General features: G+C 33.0%; 1 protein-coding gene across 2 annotated transcripts in view; it reads left to right on the forward strand.

Moving 5' to 3' along the window:
* The first annotated feature begins 10,549 nt into the window (after positions 1-10,549).
* The window catches only part of LOC127734608 (uncharacterized), a 120,788-nt gene continuing 105,546 nt past the window's right edge, over positions 10,550-25,791 (forward strand). Inside the window, exons 1-5 of one of the 2 annotated variants that reach the window (XM_052244570.1) lie at positions 10,550-10,633; positions 14,317-14,950; positions 15,755-15,910; positions 21,233-21,299; positions 22,355-23,667. In XM_052244570.1, the coding sequence (XP_052100530.1) occupies positions 14,321-14,950; positions 15,755-15,910; positions 21,233-21,299; positions 22,355-23,139 (1,638 nt within the window). In that variant the 5' untranslated portion in view covers positions 10,550-10,633; positions 14,317-14,320 and the 3' untranslated portion in view covers positions 23,140-23,667. Of the gene's footprint in view, positions 10,634-14,316; positions 14,951-15,754; positions 15,911-21,232; positions 21,300-22,354; positions 23,668-25,791 lie in introns of those variants that run through there. The other variant, XM_052244578.1, reaches the window with a different exon arrangement.

The following is a 25,791-nucleotide window of genomic DNA, read 5'->3' on the forward strand; positions in this document are numbered from 1 at the left end:
ATATCTTCAATAAATGATCATGCAACTGGTTCCTATCTTTCTTCAATCATTATCATGGTAACAAACAATCCAATGCATTTACCTTCTCAGTGCAAGAAATGAAGTATAACAGTGTTTCTTGAAGTCATGGAAATGAACAGAGTTTGTTCCTCCCATGGCATCTACCATTTCTCTGCTTAGTCGCATTGGTGGTGGACGAACCTTTGGATCACGTCCAAGTATATAACCAAAATCTACATGGAATAATTTTCCTAGAAATAAACGAAACACTAAAATATAGCAACATGTTCAATAAAAATCATGAAGCAATTCTTTCAATCCATACCCACACTCAAGTCAGTAAAAAAATGTTGCATTTCCATATTGCAGAGACTGAGCAATGAAAATCTGAATCTTGCCATAAGAATATTGAAGTCAGGAATATGCGAACGTTCTGTTGATAGACAATTTCACGTTAGAAACTCCTCTTACTGTCCGGCAACGGTCAACTGTACCGGCAGATGGGATGTGTTGATGATTACCCATGACCAGATCAATATGTAGTGACAGTGCCACGTCAATACGAATTAACGATGCAACGTCATTTGAGAGACTCGTCATGCTTACGGCCGCAACAAAAACTGCTAACCAAGCCATAGCAGACAGAGTCATGCCATAAATGTTTCCCATATACTGAAATGCCAAAGAATCGACAGCTAAAAAATATTTAAAGCCCTAAAGTTTAAACTGCAAAATTGCAAAAACACACTGTAATGTATGGGACAGAGGCCAAATCAGAAGGTAAAAAACATAGCTCAAAACATGGCCAACAGATCTGGTTGACTTTTGGGTCAATTATTTAGGCTTTGGTTACATGCAGTCATTGCATACGACATTGACACATCCATTTATAGAGAGAATAGAGGGGATGGACAGGTTGGACGGGAACCCTGGAGTAAGGGGGCGGAAACTGTGAGAAAGGGAGACAGGAATCGGGAGTAAGGGGGGGGGAGGGGGGGTATCTGGGAGCGAGCGTGGCGGGAACCGGGAGCGAGCAGGGGTGGGAACATGAAGAATTCGAGGAAACAGGGAAACCAATTTAGTGTTGTATTAAACAAAAGTCTTGTTATTCTTTTTGAAGAAGATTGCATGCAAAAAAGATTGTTTCTATATTGTCCGTACCATATTGTATCTGTATCCAACGGGAAAGTCTAAAAACCATGACAGTTATTTTCGATACGTTTTCATCTGTAAATTTCATTATACTCAACATATTGTTAAAAGTTAAACTGTATGATAAAGAACAGGATCATTACTTACATTATTTGTAAAGTTTTTAAAAATAAAAAAATTATAAGTAAAAAAAAATATGCCGGACAGTTAAATTTTAAGAAAAATATGGCGGAAAATGCTGAGAAAAGTTTATTTACAATTGAAATAATTTCTCCAAAACAACTGTCTGGCATAAAATTTTTGTACTATTATAAAGTTTAGGAAATAATCATTTCAAAAATTTATAATTTAATATTTTTTCGTCTTTTAAAGGTAAAAAAAAATCTGCCAGGACAGTAGCCTATTAAATTAGAAATTTTGTTGAAATTCGCTCAAAATCAAAATATAAAGTTTATATCTTCTTCAAAATGAATGTCTGGTAAGCAAATTTTTGTTCATTGGAAAGTTAAAAAAATAAGCTTTATGAAAATATAAAATTTTATGGACTTTTATTTCGTTAACACAAAAAAAAATCGGATAGGACAGTAGCCTATTACGTTAAATTTCTGTATAAATGGCGGAAATAAACAACGCAATCTTTAACTATAAATGAAATAGTTTCTTTAATACGATTTTCTGGTATATACTATTTTGATATTATTATAAAATTACAGACACAATCATCAAAAAATTAAGAAATTGAATACTTTTCACTTTTAAAGCATACATGTCAACTGACCCAGATCCTGCGGGTGTGACCCGAGATTTTCACAATTCTGAGGGGTCACCCGGAACACCCGCCGGGTGACCAAATAACCCGGGAATTCGGAAAATAACCCGTTTTCACCCGGATTCCTAAGCCTTCAGACTGATTAGATATAAACTGATTTCTTTAAAATACCGGCAAATTCTTAATTCTTCCTGGACAAGAAGTTCAACTAGCTGTGAAAACTCAGCTCAAGTGACCCATTTCAGTGCATGGCTTCACTTGACAGCTTTGGTGTCAAACACACTGTTAATTAACACCAATTACCTTAGCTTTAGGTCGTAAATAATTTGTGTATTTCAAAGTTGTTTTAAAAATAATTTGAGTTACTTCCCCTTTTTTGTCAATTCACAATATACTCCTTAAACTTATGTTTTTTTTGTAAAAAGATTAAATCTAAAATGAATTGAATGCAAAAACATATCAGAATAATACTTTTACTTATTGTTCTATTGTTCTACCTTAGAACAATTAAAATTTTTAAATTTGGAAAATTACTTTTTTCATCTATACCTCCTTTAATTGTTTAACTTTATTTTCTTATACTCTAATATCAACCTCTAATATGTTCTACTGTTTGAAAGCTGCACAAGTATATACAAAGAAGTCACACATTGGCACATTGTATGTCATGGACTGAATATGAACAGGAATAAAGGCAATGTAGCACAAATCTATCAATGGCCTCCAAGTGCAATGAAATAATAAAATGTACAATTTTAAATTACTTAACCATGTGGACATGTTTTGGAAACTTTGATATAAATTATAAGAAAAATTTCCCCTAAATACTGAAATTCAGCTCGAAAAAGTTCGTACGCGTTATGACCTGAGATTTCATTCTTCTATGCAGGTCATCACCTGCATTTTCATTGACATAGGTTGACAGGTATGTTAAAGTAAAAACAATTTGAAATCTGCCAGGACAGTAGCTTATTATGTCTTAACTTGTGAAGAAATTTGTTTCAAATCGAAATACAAGTTCAATATCTTCTTAAAAACAATTGTCTGGAATGAAATTGTTATTTCTTTTATAAGTTTTCAGTTCAACATTCAGAAATATGAAAATCAATCTATGTACTTATATATAAATCTGTCAGTACAGTAGATTATTACGTTTAGATTTTAAAGTTATCTTTATTTTTTATTGGTGTTAATTGTATAGTTTGAACAATAAATTATAAGAAAATATAAAAATTTTCATTTGATAATAAATTGATACCTCAAAAAATCTGCCCGAACAGTCGGCCTATAGCTAAATATTTGGTTGGCACATTCCAAACTTTACGGCAAGTCTTTCCATCTGTGTATTTGTGTATTCTGTTATGTCATCCATAAACCGAGCGTTTATAAAATTTTATTTTCTAAATTAAATCGCTAATATCTCGAAAACGTAAGAAATATTCAAAATAAAATATTCTAAACTCTATCAACAAATTATCAGATTTTTAAGTTTTTAAAACCAGAAAGTTGTGCTCACAGAAATAAACTAGAGGCTCCAAAGAGCCTGTGTCGCTCACCTTGGTCTATTTGCATATCAAACAAAGGACACTCTCCAACATTGTAGACGAGAATAGACTTCATGACAAAAATCTCTATTTTGTTGATCTTGTATTACTGATCTTTTAGTCTGTTTAGTTTCTCTCTATCTTCTTTAGTTTTTGCTCAAAACACAAAAGAGGGTAAAATTTGTCATTTATGGACAATAACTTCTATAAGAATTTGTCTAACAGTTTTGACGTATATAGACAATTGGTAGAGCTCATTATTCTGAACATTTTTGCTCCTTTCAGATTTTCTATATTTATAACGGTTCAAAAAATAATAGACAAAACTTACATTTTACCCCTATGTTCTATTTTTAGCCATGTTGGCCATGTTGGTTGGAAGGTGGGGTCATCGGACACGTTTCTTAAACTATATACTCTAATGATGATTGTGGCCAAGTTTGGTTAAATTTGTCTCAGTAGTTTTAGAGGAGAAGATTTTTGTAAAAGATTACAAAAATTTACAAAAAATTGTTAAAAATTGACTATAAAGGGCAATAACTCCTTAAGGGGTCAATTGACCATTTTGGTCATGCTGACTTATTTGTAGATCTTACTTTGCTGAACATTATTGCTGTTTACAGTTTATCTTTATCTATTATAATATTCAAGATAATAACCAAAAACTGAAAAATTTCCTTAACATTAACAATTCAGGGGCAGCAACCCAACTACGGTTTGTCTGATTTGTCTGAAAATTTCAGGGCTGATAGATCTTAACCTGATGAACATTTTTACCTCGTCAGATTTGCTCTAAATGCTTTAGTTTAAGAGATATATGCCAAAATCTTCATTTTACTCCTAAGTTCTATTTTTAGCCATGTCGGCCATGTTGGTTAGAAGGTGGGGTCATCGGACACATTTTTTAAACTAGATACCATAATGATGATTGTGGCTAAGTTTGGTTAAATTTGTCTCTGTAGTTTCAGAGGAGAAGATTTTTGTAAAAGATTACAAAAATTTACAAAAAATTGTTAAAAATTAATTATAAAGGGCAATAACTACTTAAGGGGTCAGTTGACCATTTTGGTCATGTTGACTTATTTGTAGATCTTACTTTGCTGTACATTATTGCTGTTTACAGTTTATCTCTATCTATAACAATATTCAAGATAATAACCAAAACCTGCAAAATTTTCTTAAAATTACCAATTCATGGGCAGCAACCCATCAATGTATGGTCTGATTTGTCTGAAAATTTCAGGGCAGATAGATCTCCACTTGATGAACAATTTTATCAGATGTCAGATTTGCTCTAAATGCTTTGGTCTCAGAGATATAAGCCAAAATCTACATTTTACCCCTATATTCTATTTTTAGCCATGGTGGCCATCTTGGTTGGCTGGCCGGGTCATCGGACACATTTTGTCAAACTAGATACCCCAATGATGATTGTGGCCAAGTTTGGTTAAATTTGGTCTACTAGTTTCAGAGGAGAAGATTTTTGTAAAAGTTTACGACGACGGACGCTGAAGACGCACAACGGACGACGGACGACGGACGACAAGTGATGAGAAAAGCTCACTTGGCGGAGTTTCAAAAGCAAACAAGTTCGTACTTTTAAACTTCCAATATTTTCATGTCAAGTCTCCACTTTTCCCCTAATATCTTTTTTTGTTTTTCAATTTTTTGTTTTCAAATTTGTTAAACTATATCAGGAAATAGTTAATATAAAAGGGGAATGTGTCCATGGGAGACTGATGATGCCCCCGCTTGCATATAACGTAATCAAGGGACATAATTCAAGAAGAGTAAAAGTGACACTACCCAAATTTGTACTTGATCTGAGTTTTGTGGTAATAAGCATTGTGTATAAGTTTCATAAAATTTGGTTGAGGCAAACTTAAGTTAGAGAACGGAAACTTAAAATTCAGCAATTTTTCCATTTGTAAAGGAGCATAACTCTAGAACGGTAAAATTGACACCTCCAAATTCAAACTTCAAAGAATTGTGTATAAGTTTCATAACATTTGGTTGAGGCAGCAAATTAAAGTTAGATTTTGGGATGTATGTACGGACGGACGTACAGACGGACAAGGGTAAAACTTAATGCCCCCTCCGCTATGGCGGGGGCATAAAAAATAATTCACTTATTGGTTAAGAAATATGTTAAATGAATAAAAAGAAGTTTCAAAGGTAAGGAGGGGATCGTACCTTGTTTATTGTGAAAAAACAAGCCGTATAGTGGACTTTCCAATATCTTGCATTATATGTTTCAGTATAGATAAGATATTCTGGTTCAATTAGTTTTCCCATAGTTATGGACATTTGAACTTAGAAAGTTTGACCCTATCAAATATGCACCTTGTGATCGCAAATCCTCTGACATGGCTTCCTGGATACACATAAAATACAGTAGGTTGTTAGAACTTCGTGATGTGCCTAGAGGTAGAATATTCTGGTCCATTGAGTTTTCCCAGAGTTATACACATTTGGACAATAATTATGAGCTTATCCAGTATGCACCTTGATCTATCTTGACATCGTAACTCCATTGACAGGGTATTTTGGATACACATGAAAATTAGTAGATTTTTTCGATAGAATGACCCGGTCCATCGAGTTTTCCCAAAGTTATAACCCTGATTTTTTTTATATCCCTGTGTATCTTGTCATTGTCACTCCTCCGGTATGGTATGCTAGATACTCAATGTTCATGTCCATTGAGATCAACCTCTTCACCAGCAAGGACTGGTAGGAGAAACGGAGGTATGTTCACAGTTCTAGATTTTCTTGTGTGAAGGGGGAAACGAACGAAATGATAAGTTAAAGGAGGGAAGCGGGAGTTGAGGGGAGGGAAGCGGGAGTCGAGGAGGTAAGCGGGAGTCGAGGGGGAGGGAAGCGGGAGTCCATTCATGTCCAGTGTACAAAGTAGTACCGATATTGTCGACATCGCAAGGTAGGCAATGTCGACACAATATTGTACAACGTTGTCGATATCGTTTCATACTCTTGTCTACATCGTTGACTTTGACGATATCGCGAAGTAGACAATGTCGACACGATGTTGTACAACGTTGTCGATATCGTTTCATACTCTTGTCTACATCGTTGACATTGCCGATATCGCTAACACATTACTCGCGTTTACATTGTTGATTTTGAATACAACGATGTCGACATTGTGTTGTCCTACTTTGTCGATATCCTTTCATCATATTGTCTCTGCATGGTTGGCATTGCCGACATCGCGAAAAAGACAATGTCAAAACACAGTATTACAACGTAATCTATAATGTCAACATCGCAAAGATGTTGAGGAGGAGGAGGAGGATAGAGATTTGCAAGCATTAAAAAACTGTCCAAATAAGTTCTACTATTAAGAACATCGACACAGGCGTAATATAAATACATTATTTGAAATTAAAATTGATAAACTAAACACTTCTTTATTTAAAAAAAACGATGTAGGCGATGTCAACGATGTAGACAGGAAAGGGGGACGATGTAGACGATGTCGTCACGATGTTGTTAACATCGCTATATCGGCGATGTCAACGATGTAGACAGCAAGAAAAACGATGTAGACGATGTCGTCTCGATGTTGTCAACATCACGATGTCGGCGATAACAACGATGTAGACAGGAAAGGGGAACGATGTAGACGATGTCGTCACGATGTTGTCAACATCACGATGTCGACAATGTCAACGATGTAGACAGGAAAGGGGACAATGTAGACAGCAAGAAGAACGATGTCGGCGATATCAACGATGTAGACAACAAGTAAGACAACAAGTAAGACAATGTTGCGAGCAGGTATAAATCATGAACGAAGTTGACAATATCGGCGATATCGTCACTACATCGTGCACTGGACATACCTCATATATATAGGTCTAGATGTCTTTTGTTTTTTTTTTGTGTTGTTGGGTTGCTGTCTTATTTGGGAATTGCATAGATATATGAAGCAAACAAAAAAGCAACCCAACAACACAATTATATGTTTTTTGTTTGCTTGTTTGTGTATGACACAACACAAAAAACATATAATTGTCATAGGGGGAGGGAAGTGGGAGTCAGGGGGAGGTAAGCGGGAATTGAATACCCCCTGTCCACCCCCTCTTTATAAGGAGAAAACCACAGTTTTAGTGCATACCACATAATTTGAACATTAAGCAAGATGTAATCAATTTTAACTTTCTAACTGCAAACTTTTTAAGTCCGTCTGTATAAAAGAGTGAATTGATTTCTAATCAAATCTTGTTTCATAATTTATTTGGCATAAGGCCTAAATTACTTTGAACACAATACCACAAGGATGTTTTCTTGAATCAATCAACTCCATTTTGCAACAAGAATATTTAGGTATTTTTAATCTTTTATAAAAATTCCTGCTGGCTCTGTTCAAATTTCTACTTTGTTCTACTTTTTTGTTTGCGTCATATATCTATGCAATTCCCCAATAAGACAGCAACCCAACAACACAAAAAAAAAAAAAAAAGACATCTAGACCTATATCAATGTTCTTCAGCAATAAACAATTGTCTTAAAACATTGATATCCAATATAACACTATACTTTACCAGAAATAAAAAAACAAATAAGTATTTCATTTTCCTAAAATCACATTTAATGCAATACTTTTCATATTTTGTAATGCTGTGTCGTTATATTTACTTACCATTTTTTGTCAGAAGTAAATTATCTAACTGTCTGTCACCAACAGCTAGTAAATATGTCACCACACAGTAACCAGCTGTAATAAAGATAAAAATGTTAACTATATATATAACTACACCTTTTCATTTTCCAGATCATAACTACTCTTATGGAGTAATCATAGTTTACTATCTAGTTCTTTGCAATTACAAAGTTCATTAAGAATCACTATTACCCATACAAAACGTTAGCTCAATTACACTCCTCTAGAGAAAGCAATAACACTTTGCTCAATTTCAAACCTGTGCCTTGTTGAGACCGATTAAGATATATAGATTCCACCACTGCATCAAGTGTGTTGTGATATTTCTCCACTCGACACAGTCAAATTTCAATATTTAAAGCACGAGGTAGGTACAAATGTAATTCAGACCACAAGCATGGCAAGGCAAGGAAATACCACCTTAGCAGTTGTCATGCAAAAATGCTTTGAAAAATAACAAAAAGATGAAGATGCTAGGAAAATTTGATTCTTAAAAAGTATTAACGCGATTCTTCAATTTTCCCTGAAATCTCCCTGTTGAGGCTTCACTTCTCCCAGAAGTCTCCCTGTTGGGTCTTCACTTCTCCCTGTTTGGCTGCCAGGGAGAAGTCACTTCTCCCTATAATTCTGAAATGTGGTGACCCCATGATGATGTGTCGACTATATTGTATAAAATCCAATCAGCATGATAAATGCAAGTACATGTAGTTTAAATATATGTAAATGAATGTAAACAAAGTAATGCTGTAAAGCGGTTTATTTTTGCAGAGTTTAATCACGATTTATAGGAGCAAACGAGGTTTTATTTTCTTGTTTCTCTCTTTCTACTTCATATCGTATTCCTTCCTTATAGATCAAATTTACAGATGGGGGAGGGGGGGGGGGGGATATATTTCTTATGAAAAAGAATCTGTAACCTCGGGACCAATATCATACAGACCAATTTCATCCATGAGTATTTGTCTTTTTTAAGATCAAAGCTCTATCAATACATGAAATACACATGTACCGAAAAAAAACTTCAAATAAAGAGTGTCAACTGCTCATAATTAAAGCATACCACAACTTTTAATATAGTTGTCCTTCCATTGGAGCATGCTTCTTTAGAAAATTATGTATAGTCCCATCTGTTGCTAATAGTTCTGCTAAAGGAAGGCATTATTCAATCATCTGAACAAAACCTGTATAAGACAATAAACACTTATAATTGGTCAATGTGAAAATACACTCATTGTAGCGGAATTAATCTTATGGAAATTTTTGCATATGCAATCAGGATTTGGTTGAACATTTTGGAATATATCTGTGTTATAAATGACCACAGATTTTATCTAATTGTCATAGACAAAGTTCCATCTTCTCTTCTGACATCATTTTATCAATTGATTTTTCCTTGTCAGGAGCAAAACTGTTTATCCTTCTGAAGCTTATAAAATGACCCCCCTTCTGGTGTTGTTTTGTGTTGAAGAAATGAAGCTCTTTTTGCTCCTTTATAAGATTTTTAGAAGTAATTTAAGTATATCTGACCACTTTTTCAAAGGTATTACATCATTTCTGCAGTTAAACCCAATCTTCCCAATGTATGAACAGTAACAAAGTTTTATCTTCCTTGTTTAAAGAAAAAAAGATCATCAGAGTACTTGTTGGTCCTTGGTCATTATTTAATGGCATTTTTTAATTAATAAACTTGTTTTATATTACTAGATTAAGCAAATATATAACCCAAAATGGGTCAAAGTCTCAAATGGCTGGATTGTATTATTTGTGTGTAATCAATGTGAAATGATACAGGGTAGTTGCAATTACACAAAGGGGAAGCAGAATATGACATAAAATCCTCAAACAATTCCATAATAGCAGGTGCACAACTTTAATATGTGTGCAATGTTCCTTTGAAGTTTAATGGATCAGGGTTGAAAACTGAAGGAGTAGTTGATCCCACAAATTAGGTAATCACTTTTCCCTGCCCACCAACCCGTCCGCCTGCCCATCTACCCAACTTCACCATACTATAAACCGGTTTTTTCGACTCTGTCCAACCCAGCCAAAATTAATACTGCTGAATTACAGATAACCGCACAGCTTCAGTTTCCAAAAGTTTAAAAGTTTAAAAGTTTAATAAGAATGCACCTATTGTCATTCGAAGAATATCCCCGCTAGTAAATCAATGTATCGGAAACTGTGATGGAAATATTAGTTTTAATCTTGTCAAAAGTGTCTGGAATGTATGAACACAATTATCTAAGCATTGCATTTCCCATAACTCATAATGGGCCTTTTTCTTTTTGAAATTGATTTAAAAAGAACAAGTTATTATAAGTAATGTTAAGTGCAATCCAACAAAATGATTTTCAGCTAATTATAGAGTTTGAGTTATCTCCCTTTCAATGCAAATCATCTGATATGTTAAGCAGAGGGAAATTCCAATAATATTAGACAGCCATTTTCTTAAATTGAAAAGTGAAAGAAAATATAATGTAAAAGGTAATTTTGAAAAATTATAACAAAAACAAAACTTCTATAATATAAATATTATACATCAATATAGATTACTGTTTATTAAAATGTATAATATGATTCATGTATAACAAAACTAAAAGTGAAAGTTAAAATGCAGTAAAACTCTAACACTGAAATATAATCATTTTAACTTTTATTATTGATCTGTCAGTATAACCCCAAAACAAGAGGCTCAACTGAACTTTATCTCACATTTTACATATACAGTTAAATTACATTCAATGACAGTAGAATATATTGTCTAAAAGGAAATTCCATGACTATTCCTGCAAAGCTCTTTTAAGTTTAAGTACCGGTAGATAATATATATGTTCCGGAGTATTTGGACCATATGCGTATGGTCATGACCATATAGGTATATACTCATATGGTCCGACCATACATGTATGGCCCACATAATTCATACGATGGACATTGCATTATGTGTCATAAGTTAACAGTTTCTTATATGAAACTGTGACTTATTTAATTATTTAATCAAATGGTAATCATTGTAACATGAATAATGAAATAAAGTAAATTTTGCTCACAAGTTTAAATTATAGTAAAAGCGTTTTACATGGTCTTTACGAAACCCAATATGTAGAATTGCCGTGGGAATATACTAGTAACTGTAAGAAATATCTAAATGAACAGTTAAACAATAAATCAACTGTTTAACTCTCATTACATCCTCTCTTTTTCTCTATTTTTTGTGTTTAAATTTGTTTTTTTTTAGTAAATTAAAATGTCTTAAATATTTCAAATATTTTTTTAGTTATTTAATGTTTTAATGTTTTAATGTTTGAACTAATAAATAATGTGTTAGTCCCAGGTTCATGCTCCTTTATTCTTACGATTTTACAATCAGAGTAGTTTATACGTGGGCAGCACGTATAAACTACTGTTATTGTAAGGTAGTATGAGTAGGAGCAAGAACGCATCAATTAAATAAACTTAAGTAGATACTAGAATAAATTAAAAACAAATGATATATAAAAAAGTACATAGCTGAGAGGTTGACAGAGCAGATTGTTACCCCCAGAAAACATTGTCAAACCGAGGCGAAGCCAAGGTTAACAAAGTCTTTTGAGGGTTAACAATCTGCTCTATCCCCCTCACAACTATGTGTTATTTTATTCATTATACTGAATGTTCTGTTATTAGTGTCTATCAAATTTCAAATTCAAAGTAATAAACTATGACGTCTTCTACATAACAACCATTCGTATTTAATAAAGCTCACAATTGATCAAGCGTCTCTGTGCAGAGTAATAAAGTATTTTCCATGGGATAGAGCAAATTATCTCCCTCGAATCAACCAATCAAAATGTGGCATTTTGACATGAAGTATAATAAAATAATCTAAACACTGAAAAAAAAAGAAGAAAGTTCATTTCCCAAATGCCAGTGGTTTCACTTGTGGACAAAAGCAAGTCGACAGGATAAAGGTGCTTAAAATTGACTCTAGCAAAGGCAAGATATCAGATACACCAAGATTAAGACAACAGGAATTCAGTTGATATTATTTATTCGGAAAATACCTATATGATCTATATACTCATATGGTCCGGCCCATTGATAACCAAACAAGTATATACTCATATGGTCCGACCATACGCATATGATCGGACCATATAAGAAAACGCATATGGTCATGACCATACGCAAATGGTCCAAATACTCATATGGTCTGGAACATATATATAAATATACTTTTACATGTACACCTGCAATGTCTGCTACTTCATTACCAAGACATATAGAAGCATCTATATATTATTCTGACATAAAGTTTGAAAACTTCTTAATATGAAAATATAGAGAAAACATTGCAAAATTATTTAAGATGTTGTTCCTTCATACAATAAATTGAATGTAAACTGATCATACAAGAACTTCAATATATTTTAGACAAAAAGGGCAAAAAACTTGTTCACAGCAGCAGAGTATTTAAAATTGTTTTATTTATTAATGTCAGTGTCAAGGGCACCTCATTTTAGACTGGACCTTTTCCACTTTAAACAATGTATCATCTGATAACAGATCATAACTCTAATGAGTACCAAGGGCGCCTCATTTTAGACTGGACCTTTTCCACTTTACACAATGTATCATCTGATAACAGATCATAACTCTAATGATTGTCAAGGGCACCTCATTTTAGAATGGACCTTTTTCACTTTACACAATGTATCAACTGATAACCGGGATCATAGCTCTATAATTTGTAGGTGTTTTAGAACTGGACCTTAACAAAATATGAAACCAAAGTGATTCATGCATAAGAATAAAGCTTAAGGTGATCTAAATTTAGCCTGAAACTTTCTCAATAAACACAATTCCTCAACTGACAAAATTAATTTCTGTACAGCTGGTAGTTTTTAAGGCCTGGATAAGGTTGAGGTAATATTAAGTTAGTGTTGACCTCCAACATATAACACAATACCTCGTTCCTCTATAATTTGCATTGCTAATAGATATTTTTCTTAATACAAAACTTAAGCTTGACGGACAAACAAAATCAACAATGAACAGACAATCAATAATCACTTTATCCTCTACCCGACTTAAATGTTGGGTGAGGGGAGACTAACTTAACTAATATCAGTACTTGAGATACCCCACACTTATAAACTTGTTAACTGCTATTTTGAAATACTCTTAATATGAGGATGAAGTCCTCAATTGCAGTAAGAAAATCAATAAAAGAAAAATCAATATACAATGGACTAGTATGATCAAAATTGTTAACTTTCTTTTAAATTTGCACAGAAAAATTGTACTTATGCATTACCCTGTTGACGGAGGCAGCCATATTATAAAGCATACAATTTCCATTTCTTGCAAATTTGTATATCTGTTTAGCAAAAAGTATCATGAAAATTATACAGACTTCATCCTATTTCACAGATTACACCTGCCTCATATTAATGAACACAAGGATGAATTTAAATTTTCTTTTTTGATATCTGTGTATGGCCATCATCATATTCTTTGTATTTGGGATTAATCATTGAAATAAAAATACCTCTCTCAATTCATTATCAAAATTAGAGAATAATTTCAATTTCAAATGACAATAACTTTAACAGTTTTACAACCAACACAACTTTTAAAAATCTAAGGTGTACTAATATGATATGTTAGAATAGAATATGGAAACAGGGGAATGTATCAAAGAGCCAACAACCCAACCAAAGAGCAGAAGACAGCCCAAGGCCAGGTTCATAGCATACCTGGTCTAAGTTATTCCTATACAATATAATCTCTCACCAATTATAAAATATTAAAGCAAAAAATAGAAAAAAAACACAAAGACAAATATTAGCAAATTGACAATTGTGAATTTCTTGTCAAGGAGTACTTTATGATATTATCTGTAAACCAATGGATATGAGTATCCATATAAACCTCTTATGTCAATTTCTGGTGATTTAAAGGCATTTTACAAAAGGACTTTGCATCCATAACTCATGTTGTGTTTGGACATTATTGTATTGATGTAAGATAAGCTACAAATTGAAAAGTTAACAATGCATAGATTAAGGACATAAAATAAAATGAAATCTAAAATAGTAACGGTATAATTTAAGCTCATAAATTGACCAAGCTATTTGTAGTTCTGTTTTTCGAGGATTTTATATTGAAGTTGTATGTATTTTTAGAATCATGGACAGAGAAGACCGAAGACATTTCTTTGTTATTGGGTCTGTTATTCTTGAGGTCATTACTCCAGTGTTTAGAGATAAGCTGGAGAACAATTACACTAACCATGGGGTAGGATGCATTAAAGATTATTTAAACAGTCAGCCAGTGGTCCATACCCTGTTCCATTTAAGACACAGATACATGAGGTGCTGTAAAGACAATGGTAACTGTACAAGCAACCCAACTCTTCCAATCACTTACTGCCAATGGGACCTGTTGTATACAGAAAACCCAGGGCCAGGTCAACATTACTGTTACTGTAAATATACAGCTAAACCTGTCCAATTGGAGGATCTTGACATCACCCTTGCAGGCCTTATTCTTCTTAACTGCTGCACTCTGGCGCCAGCCGAACAACATGCAATAAAGATGCTACGGCAGTACAAGAATGATTACTTAAGCCACAACACAAAATGTGGCATAACAAAACATGAATATGATGCATTGTGGCCACATCTCACACGTTTTGTCCTACAACTTGATCCAAACAAACAAGATGAACTGGTCAGAATAAAGAATAGACCAATGGATGAACCACTTTGCACCAAATACTTCATTGATCTTTTGGATGTTCACAAACAGCTAGATCAGGTACTACCATGTTATTGAGAAATGAAGGAAAATATATAAATGGACTTGTTATATCACTTAGAAATAATTGCAAGTCAAATTTTGGTACGAAAAAGTTATAAAAAAAATAAGGTTTATAATTTATAATTTATAATTCTTTTATGCCAGATGTATGTTTAGTTTATATAAGATTCATCATGATTGGCTCTTGAATTAAAAAGTTGGAATTCAAATCAATTACAGAGATGAACAGCATTGAGGGTGAGTTAATAAAAACAACTGTTATACAAATAGGATGATTAGCTAGCTATAAAACCAGATTAGACCTACCATTTTCTTTGGAAAATGCGTGCACCAAGTCATGACTGTGGTTTTTCATTTGTTTTGATGGTTAATGGAGTCCAACGTTTGATTTTGTCAGTTCTTATGGACTTCCCCCTTTTTGAATTTGTCTTGGAATTTTTATTATACTTTTCTAATGTTTACTTTCTTTGAGGGAACATTTAAATACATTTGGTACATAAGCATGATAAGTGATAACACAATACCTTAAATTTTGTCAGATTTCAACATAAGTGAGTTCAACACATCAAGGTTCATCTGTATTACTGAGATTAATAGGAATTGTTATTTAGAAAATAAGACTCCAATTACATGTACTTTAAAAAGAGATAAAAAATATTTTGATATAACATCCATCTGAATAGCTACACAATCTGATATGTTTTAATTCAGGTTAAAGGTTAAATTACCATAAATTTGCACTGAATCATTTTTCACTTCTTTTTCATTATGAAATGTCTTATAAATACTTCTTTTTATTAGATTAGACTAACAGTTCAAGAGCTGAATTCTACATTTCAAGCATTAAGCACAACAGTTCATGGACTTGATATTTCATTACAAGGAATAGGATGGAATATGCATGGATCATTCCAGGGAGTGAACACAAGTTTACAAGTAATACAGACATCAATGAATGTAAGTTTTTATGTGTAACTGACTCAAATAATTCTTTTACCTGACAATAAACTTGTTTTAATCTTTTCTACCATTTCAAAAAATAGATCAAAGACTCAAATGGCTGGGTTGAACAGAATGTTTCATAAACAATAGAGAATGCTCTATACTGAACCTTTAGATATTTGAAAAATGACTAAGTTCCTATGTCTGGAAAAATGAGATAGAATTCCTCTAATAATTTCATTTCAAGCAGGTGCACAACTTCAACATATGTGCAATCTTCCTGTGAAGTTAAGTACCCATTTTTCCCGCCCAACATTACTATACTATAGGCCAGTTTTGATCTTTGTCCAACCCGGCCAATAAAACAAATGAAAAAAAGATCAACTTAAGTTTTTGGTTGTAAAAAACAATTTTGGCTCTTTACAGCAACACTCTCATGTTGATGGGGAAAGATTAAAGTTAAAAACATTGTATTCACAGCTTCTATCTAATAATATGATGAGGGTCTGACACAAAATAAAGTGATAATTTGACAAAACAAATAATCATATATACTTCTATAAAGCCCCTTCCACAAAAAATTAAATAAATAGTTATTTTTTTCTGCCTATCAAACAATTTCTAGTTTCCTCAAGAGCAAATCCACATATATATAAAGGTGAAACAAATTTGAACTGTTGCATTTAGCAAATTTATTTTTATTAAGCACAACTTATTGAGTGCAACAAGAGCCCACAGCAGCTAATTGTTCATTAATCAAAGTGCTGGATAGCACCTATGGAAAGTTTGCAACGGTAGATGTGTAATATTTCAAAAAGGTTGTATATGTGTAGATTGGGTGTTTAACTTTTTTTCTGACTTTAAAAAAAATTACTTAATACAAGAAATAATTGTAACATGATGCTGTTACGAAGTATCCCAAACAAAGCTCCCATAATAAGTCATTCCAAGGAAGGGGGTGGGAGTGACCCTAGGGGATTTGCCTTTTTTTTCATTTGATTTGTTTTATTGTCCCGTACAAGAATATATATGGTTTCGGTGTGGGGATCTTGACGGTTTAAAAATTCTCAAAACAGGATGGGGTGGGGGTGACACCCAGGACTCCCCCTATATTTCATTTGACTTGTTTTTTTTCCATACAAGAATATATATGGTTTAGGGGTTGGGATCTCGACCGTTTACAAGTTTTCAAAAAGAAGAGGGGTGGGCTGACCCCTGTGGACTTCCTCTATATTTCATATGATTTTTTTTATTGTCCCATACAAGAATATATATGGTTTATGGGTGGTGATCTCGACCGTTTACAAGTTCTTAAACAGGAAGGGGGTAGGAGTGACCCCAGGGGACTCGCCTTTTATTTCATTTGATTTGTTTCATTGTCCCGTACAAGAATATATATGGTTTCGGGGTGGGGATCTTGACCGTTTAAAAGTTCTCAAAACAGGATGGGGTGGGAGTGACACCCAAGGACTCCCCCTATATTTCATTTCACTGGTTATGTTTTCCCATACAAGAATATATATGGTTTAGGGGTGGTTATCTCGACCGTTTACAAGTTTTCAAAAAGAAGGGTGGTGGGGATCTCAACTGTTTACAAGTTTTCAAAAAGAAGGTGGTGGGGTGACCCCTGTGAAGTTCCTCTATATTTCATTTGATTTGTTTTATTGTCCCATACAAGAATATATATGGTTTATGGGTGGTGATCTCGACCGTTTACAAGTTTTAAACAGGAAGGGGGTGGGAGTGACACCAGGGGACTCGCCTTTTATTTCATTTGATTTGTTTTATTATCCTGTACAAGAATATATATGGTTTCGGGGTGGGGATCTTGACCGTTTACAAGTTCTCAAAACAGGATGGGGTGGGGGTGACACCCAGGGACTCCCCCTATATTTCATTTGGCTGGTTTTGTTTTCCCATACAAGAATATATATGGTTTAGGGGTGGGGATCTCGACCGTTTACAAGTTTTCAAAAAGAAGGGGGGTGGGGATCTCGACCGTTCACAAGTTTTCAAAAAGAAGAGGGGTGGGGTGACCCCTGTGGACTTCCTCTATATTTCATTTGATTTGTTTTATTGTCCCATAAAAGAATATATATGGTTTATGGGTGGGGATCTCAACCGTTTACAAGTTCTTAAACAGGAAGGGGGTGGGAGTGACCCTAGGGGACTCGCCTTTTATTTCATTTGATTTGTTTCATTGTCCCGTACAAGAATATATATGGTTTCGGGTTGGGGATCTTGACTGTTTACAAGTTCTCATAACAAGATGGGGTGGGGGTGACACCCAGGGACTTGTTTTATTGTCCCATACACAAATATATATGGTTTAGGGATGGGGCTGTTCTCAAATAGGAGGGGGTGGGGCTGATCCAGAGGGACTCCCGTTATATTTGATTTGTTTTATGATCCTGTGATCATTACTGAAAACCACGTGTGTCTATCACTATAAGTTATAGTCATTTGAAAATTTTAAAAAAATAAATCCCATAGGGTTCTATAGTAAATCCCTCCGTTCTGTTGGCCCCTCAAAATACCCCTAAATAGACCTCAAGAAGAAAAATGATAAGAACTGAGCAAAACAATAAGTCTCCATACTTTGTTTGGGAGACTTGATAGCAAGTAGTATAATTACGAATTTTGTTATAGTCCGATTTTCTGATTCCGATTATGTAATAGGCCGAGTCCATTATAGTCCGAGTTTGTTGTGGGCCGAGATGAGATACCGGGATACTTTTGATTCACTCGGGCTTTTACGTCTTTAATAAACATTGTAAAAATCGTAGTAAGCGTCGAAAAATGTTCATTCATGAAATATTTTAAACACGGTATTTATTTTCTCTTCAACCGGAGGACGGGAGGAAACCCCTGAAACCGGGATTATAATACTCCCGTTGATATGGATCTCACGCATGTCTGGGGAATACCGCATAACGTAGAAACTGCTGTCTCGTGTAGATGTGTATTGATTTTAGTTTCTGCGCAGCGCAGATCCGCGAAGTAGTGTTTGTGATAGCCATTTTCAAAATGAAGTTGAATTATTTGAATTATCGATGAAATTTCAATACATTTTAATTCAAACTGTAAGCTAATCAAAATAGAAGTAACTCAAAATTTCAAAAGCATCTTCCTAGAATTAGTTGTCAAAAACCAGTACTACATTATCTAGGAGTAGAACACACATCCTAAAGTAAGATAGTCTGTCACTTCCGGTTTGAGGCCGATGCCTAAGGAAAGTTTTTGCTATTGCAAACTTTCCAAAAATGAACCTGTTATACAAAATTTCCGTTGATGTTTACTTGTAAGTTGAGATACTATAAAATCCGCTTCAACAAGAATTCAGGTGTTGTATTACTACCACTCATAATTCTAAGCACCAGAAAACATGAACATGGTAATTGACAAATCTGATCCGAAAAGTGCACACACGTTACAACTCATCATCACAATTGAACTGCTGACCAAATATTAAGTTATTCTGCTAAGTAGCTTTTGAGAAAAATTTTAAGTTCATTCAACAAATTGAAAAATTCAAACAATCAGCAAACAGAAAATGTGACAAAAAAATGTGTTGAATAAATTAAAGGGTGAATGGACATACAAGGTGATTGCTATATATCTCACTTTTAGACTGGGGATATAATTTTAAATAAATGTAATCATGATGTCATGGTTTTCATCATTTTTGGTTAATAAAATATATAAACTTTATTTTCGAATGGTTTTTGGATCCACAAATATAGATAACATGCATACCTGCTAACTGTCACTAATTGTGGGGGATTTCCCCCATGAAAGCTTCCAAATGGAAATTTTGAAAAAGCAATTTTGTACACAATTCAAAACAAAACAATCAATTTTAATATGGCTATAGGATTGTAAAAGTATGAAGAAGCAAATAAACATTATTAAAATACATTTGAAGGCCCCCTTAAAGGTTTTGTAGGACTATAAGAGCCATCTTGCACATTAAACCGCCATGGGCATTTTGAAATGTTGGCAGGTATGAACATGCAAATATCAAGCTCAATAAATTGTTACAGGTTCTTGTCTGTGCTTGATATTTCTTGCTCATATATTTATGTGACACCTATCTCCATGTTCATTGACAAAAAGACTCACCATGGATACCAGGCTTATAATTTTGTATGCCAGATGCATGTTTTGTCTACAAAAGACTCAAAAAAGTTAAAAGGTCAAATAAGGTACAAAGTTGAAGAACATAGGAGGCCCACAATTCTGACAAGTGATAATAAAGATAACAAACCAACAACATAAGAGTATTTTGGTTTTACTGACTTTACCCCTTTAGATATGATATTTACCATTATGATACCAATTTAATTGCACTGAATATGCATTTTGACAATTAATGACTCTTCAGTGATTTTCAAAATCTAATACAAAAGTTGAAGAGCTGGTAAATCCAAATTGCACCAAAAGTAAGCCAAAACAGGGCAATGAACCATCGGTATGTATGAGGAAGATACATTGCTAAATTTAAAATGATTCCTATATTTTATAACAGAAAATTTGTTTAAAAAAATATTGGTATTTTCATGCCTGTATCTAAGTCCTGGCTATTGGGCTGGTGGTAATATAAACATACTACAACCGTTTAAAAGCGATGAACATCTGAAAGCAGAACTTTTTTTAAACTTTTTTTCAGATAATAATATTAATATTAATAATGATAATAATACTATAATAATAATAATTCTTTATTCAAAAGGGTAACACTGTAAGCTATAAAACTAATCTTCCCTGAGTCTCTCATGATATACATTGAAACATAACAAAGAAAGAAATACAAAATAATCAAATAAACACACACATTAGAAAAATTCAGCTGTGCCAAGAGCGCATGGTACTCCTTTATTGTGCATATTGAAATTGTTTCAAAAATAAAATGTGATATTTAATTTAGAAGACATTTAATCGGAATCAATTAAAATGGCTCTGTAGAAAAACATGCATGAGGATACCCTAAGGCATATATGTATTGTGTCAATTATGACTGTTAAAAGTTCCATAACTCTGGAATGACAAACCAGAATTTTTCAAAATCAAAAGAGTTCATCAACCAATCCCAACAAGTGTTAAGTTTGTAGTAATTTTATCCAAGCATACTATAGCCAGTGCAAGACAATTTAAAAAATGTCTTTTATCTGACAGTCAAAGTTCCATAACTCTGGAATGGCGTGATATGACAGTTTATAATATTACATTATAGTATTAGTATAAAAATCACATGTATAAGAAGTAAATAGTTCAATTGGCTTTAGATTTCAATGCAACTTTTCTGCTTAATAAATGTTTTTGTCATTTGGTTTTCAGAAACTTCTCTACTATGCTGAAAAAGGAGTAACTTGTACATGTCAAAGAGAAAATCTTGATATCCAAAGTAAGGGTTGTCACACATATCTTTATTTACATATATGATATAATATCATAAAATTAATTAAATATAACATGATTTTGAAGCTTTTACATTATTCTTTAAAGTTTACACAATTTCAGACAAAGAAATGACATATTGTTTATTAAAATATCAATAACATGGAAAAACAAAGTTTATTTCAAAATCAAAAAGTGTTCAAAGTACATCTACAAAATATTAGAACTATACAAATTTAATGATACAAATTCGGTTTACACTGTATATGTAGTTGAATTATACAAATGATGTTGCTGTGCAATAAATTCTTTAACTGATCTTCAAGTGTGAATTATTATGGTTAAAGTTTGATCTATTCATTTTATTTAAAGGAGTAGGTCCGGTAAGGGCTGATTTTTGCCTCAAATTTCAGATTCATGTGATGAAAGATTTTGGACACTTTTTAAACACTTAATTGTCTACTTCAGTCGATTAAATTAGTTTATGCGAAAGATTTGAACTGAATTAGTCATTAAAGGCGCTCAAATTCAAGCTTAAATATGAAAAATCTATCAAATATGCCATAATATGTCACTTTTAAGATGGTTTTTGTCAAAAATTAAAGTGGCCGCATCCGTGTTCACTCTCAACCGTTATATATGTTATGTATTATCATCAAATACAACTTACATTTAAATATTAAGAATGAACACAAATGCGGCCACTTCCATTTAAGACGGAAACCGTCTAAGATTTGACTCAAATGCTAAAATTGTGAAGATTTCAGTAATTTATCATGACTTAATGATGCCAGTACCTGATATATGTGCATTGTATAGTCAAAAATAGCCCATATTTATGTAGCAGAAGTATTCTTCTTTCCAATTAATAGATCTAAGTTTACATTTTAAAAATTTTGTAAAACTGCTATATTTTGGGGCCATAAAGGGGTCTTATTGGACCTACTCCTTTGTTTTTAAATTACAAATATTTCAAAAAACCATATCTATATCCTAGCTAATTTATGAATTTCCCTTCCTACTATATTATTTAAAACATTTTCATTAATTTCGTGTATATAGGACAAGAAAGAAAATCCTACAAACTAGGACAAGATATCTTCTATCAAATTCATCAATTTACTACATTATCTACCAGTACAAGCCATCCATTAAACAAAGCTGTGATAATAGATGATAAACATGTGGCCTATATACAATTTGCAAATTATTCAGTTGAGATTTATAATACAGATGGTTCAAATGTTGGTAAAATACCACTACAGAGTTGGCCGTGGGATATTACTGTTGTCAACAACTCTACAGTAGCTGTTACACAGCCTATCTGTCACAGGGTAGACATATGGGACATACACAATACACAGAAAGTGAAATCAATAAAAATATCTCTACCATGCTTTGGCATCACAACTATAAACAACAAGTTAGTAGTAGGCTGTAAAAGAAGATTGTTGATCATAGATCCTCAGACAGAGAAAGTGGAGAAGACCATTGTTACTGAAGGTAACTCTCTTTTCAGACTGTGTGGTTCTGGTGATGGTATATTTTACGGAAATGTTAGTAGTTATTACCTGTACCATTACAGTCACTCTAATAACAAGATTTCCAAAGTAAAGTTACCATCAAAGCCCTGTGATATGACCATTCTACAAGATGGCAGTGTGTATGTGATATGTGGGGATAGATCAGTACTACATGTGTCATCTGATGGAGAGAAATATAAAGAAGTTACTACAAAGGGATTGAGAACACAAGAAGGGTTTCCTGGAATAAATTATAATCTGGTACAAAAGAAACTGATCATTCTAGGTGGGAACTCATTAATAACAGTGTTTAACGAATGCTGATTTATTCTAGGATTAAAAAATTGAGTAACAATATTTCCTAAATTTTCATCCCAATGAACTAGTTACTGCAAGTTTAGGGTGAATGTGAGAGGTCTTGTGAGAGGATAACTAACTATATACTATTCATCCTTTATCTTAACTCTGTTAACTGAATTTGAATACCAGTAAGAAAGTTTTAAGAATGATGACAAAGTCATTCAGTAAACATGTAAACATAAATTTGGTTTTCTCGTTTACTAGGTTCCTCATTGCAGCACCAGTATTAGCCCTTTTTAAATCACTATTTGTTCTAGACAATATTAAGTCTGTACAATATCATAGTATATTACATATACAGGACTTCACAGTTAGTAGAACAAGAACAAAGAAAGTATATCTAATTAAAATCATTAAGGTAGATGTGTTTTATTATGGTATTGCAAGAATTGAAAGTACAATAGTACGAGTCAAACATAATTTATAATTTTTTAGGAATTTGACAGATTTCAGAATGTTGATATGTTTATGCTAAATACATGTTTTCTTTTATGTTTTCAAGATTGCTGGATTTTTATCCTCAAATCTATTGTTTTTACAAAATATTGAAGCTTACCTGATTTCCAGATAGATGTAACTGCTGTAGAGACCCTTGAGTCTACATACAGTATTTCTTGCAAAATGCTTTAATATGGCCATCTTTCAATTTTCATATAAATTTTCTTTAGTTGTAGACAATATCAAGGTTGAATATCAGCAATTAGGTAATACAAGGTTCTAATGGCACAAAACAAGACAAAATCAGTAAGGTACTATATTTAAATCACTACAAAAATGCAATTATCCAGGTATAACTGACCTTATCCATCAGAGTTATTATCTGTAGTATCAGTTGATCCTGACGTAAATCATCACCATGTTTAAACCTCGTTACTTATTCACCCCCCCCCCCCCTGTACTTGTTTTAAAAGTCAGTCTACATGGCATCAGCACACTCTTTAAAACATTGTTTATACTGTGGAATCATTTATTTTCGAGTGTATCAATTTTAGTGGATTGAGGAAAAGTTGCATTTTCGTGCATATTTGATTTCATGATTTTGACAAATTCTGCATACCAGCATATATAAAACTTTTAATTCGCTGAAAATTTAAATTGTGGTTCACCTATTCCAACGAATTCAGAGAATAATAATGAATCCACATTAGTTAGACAAGTAATTATATATATCTCCTGATCTCAGTAACACATTAAATTTTGTACTTGGATCATATTGAAAGCTTTTCAGCATTGTTCAACATAACAATTGAAGCTAAAGGAATGATAGTATGTGGGGAAAAAGTAAATGAGACAGCAACAAAACAAAACAAAAGTTGACCAAAAAAAGGTGTTTAGATGTTACCATATGTATACTTCGAAAATGGACCAGTGCTTACATCTTAGAGTAAGCTAAAAATTCCTTCCGTGGAAAAATCATGTGTTAATGAAAAGACTCATCAGTGACGCTCACATCAAAAATATTAAAAAGGACAAATAAAGTATGAAGTTGAAGAGCATTGGACACCCAGTATACCTTCACAACTCTGTTATACACATTTAGATTATACATATCCCTTATCTAGGAGCGCAAGTTTAAATACTTTCTCACCTTTAATAATGTAGCCTTTTCAACACAAATACCATTGACTTTAACATTCGGATCTAACGGTAGAGGTAAGTCGTCAAAACTGGCAAAGTTTATTTTCGTTACCTCTGGGTCTTGCAGTAAGGCTCGAAGTCTTTCAATCTAAAATGTTAGTACATGTATATATGTTGAAACTGTCAAAAACAGTTATGAAATAATTTCAGTTAACACTGTTCATTCAAATTAATAAATACTGCTGGTTCATTTAATTATATACATTTTTTTTAAATTCGTGAATTGTTTCTTCAGCTGAAAATTTGTGTAGAGTTAAAACTCACTGTGAGCAAATCACACAACATCATACCCCTCACAATACAAATATGTGTACAGCCATGCTTTGATATTTTTGATTCAGATCAAAAATATAATAATAATCTGCTCCATGAGAGAATGATACATCCGTTGTTTTTTAGCTCAGCTTTATGTTTTCAATGAATATATATGATCAACAAGAAATACTGTGAGCACTGCTCAAATAGAACCCTTCCAGCCCCCAAAAATAGACATGCACACACAGTGGTACCCATTGACACAAAACATGAACAATTTGGCACTATTAAGACTATATGAACTTTAACTTATTATGTGGCCTTGATTTCGGATAAAAAAAATCTCTAAAAAATGGACATTTTTCAACGATTTTTCAACAAATAAAGTTCCATAACTCCGCAATGTCATATAAGAAATTTATAAAAACTAAAGGGAACTTATTTCAATAGATATAAACAACTCACCAAAGTTTCATGAAAACTGCTCAAAGCAATTTATGAGTTATTGTCTGAAAACGGGAAGATCCCCCTTTTTTCATGAATAAAGTCCCTATACTCCAAAACGTAAAACCAGGAATTTTCTAAAAATTGAAAGGGAACTTATGTCAATAATTAACAATTCACTAAAGTTTAATGAAAATTGTTCAAAGCATTTTTGAGTATAATCAGAAAACAGGAAAATCCCTCATTTTTTATAAATAAAATCTCATAATAACTCAGAAA

The sequence above is a fragment of the Mytilus californianus genome, unplaced genomic scaffold (assembly GCF_021869535.1).
Source record: "Mytilus californianus isolate M0D057914Y unplaced genomic scaffold, xbMytCali1.0.p SCAF_3, whole genome shotgun sequence".
NCBI lineage: Eukaryota > Metazoa > Mollusca > Bivalvia > Mytilida > Mytilidae > Mytilus > Mytilus californianus.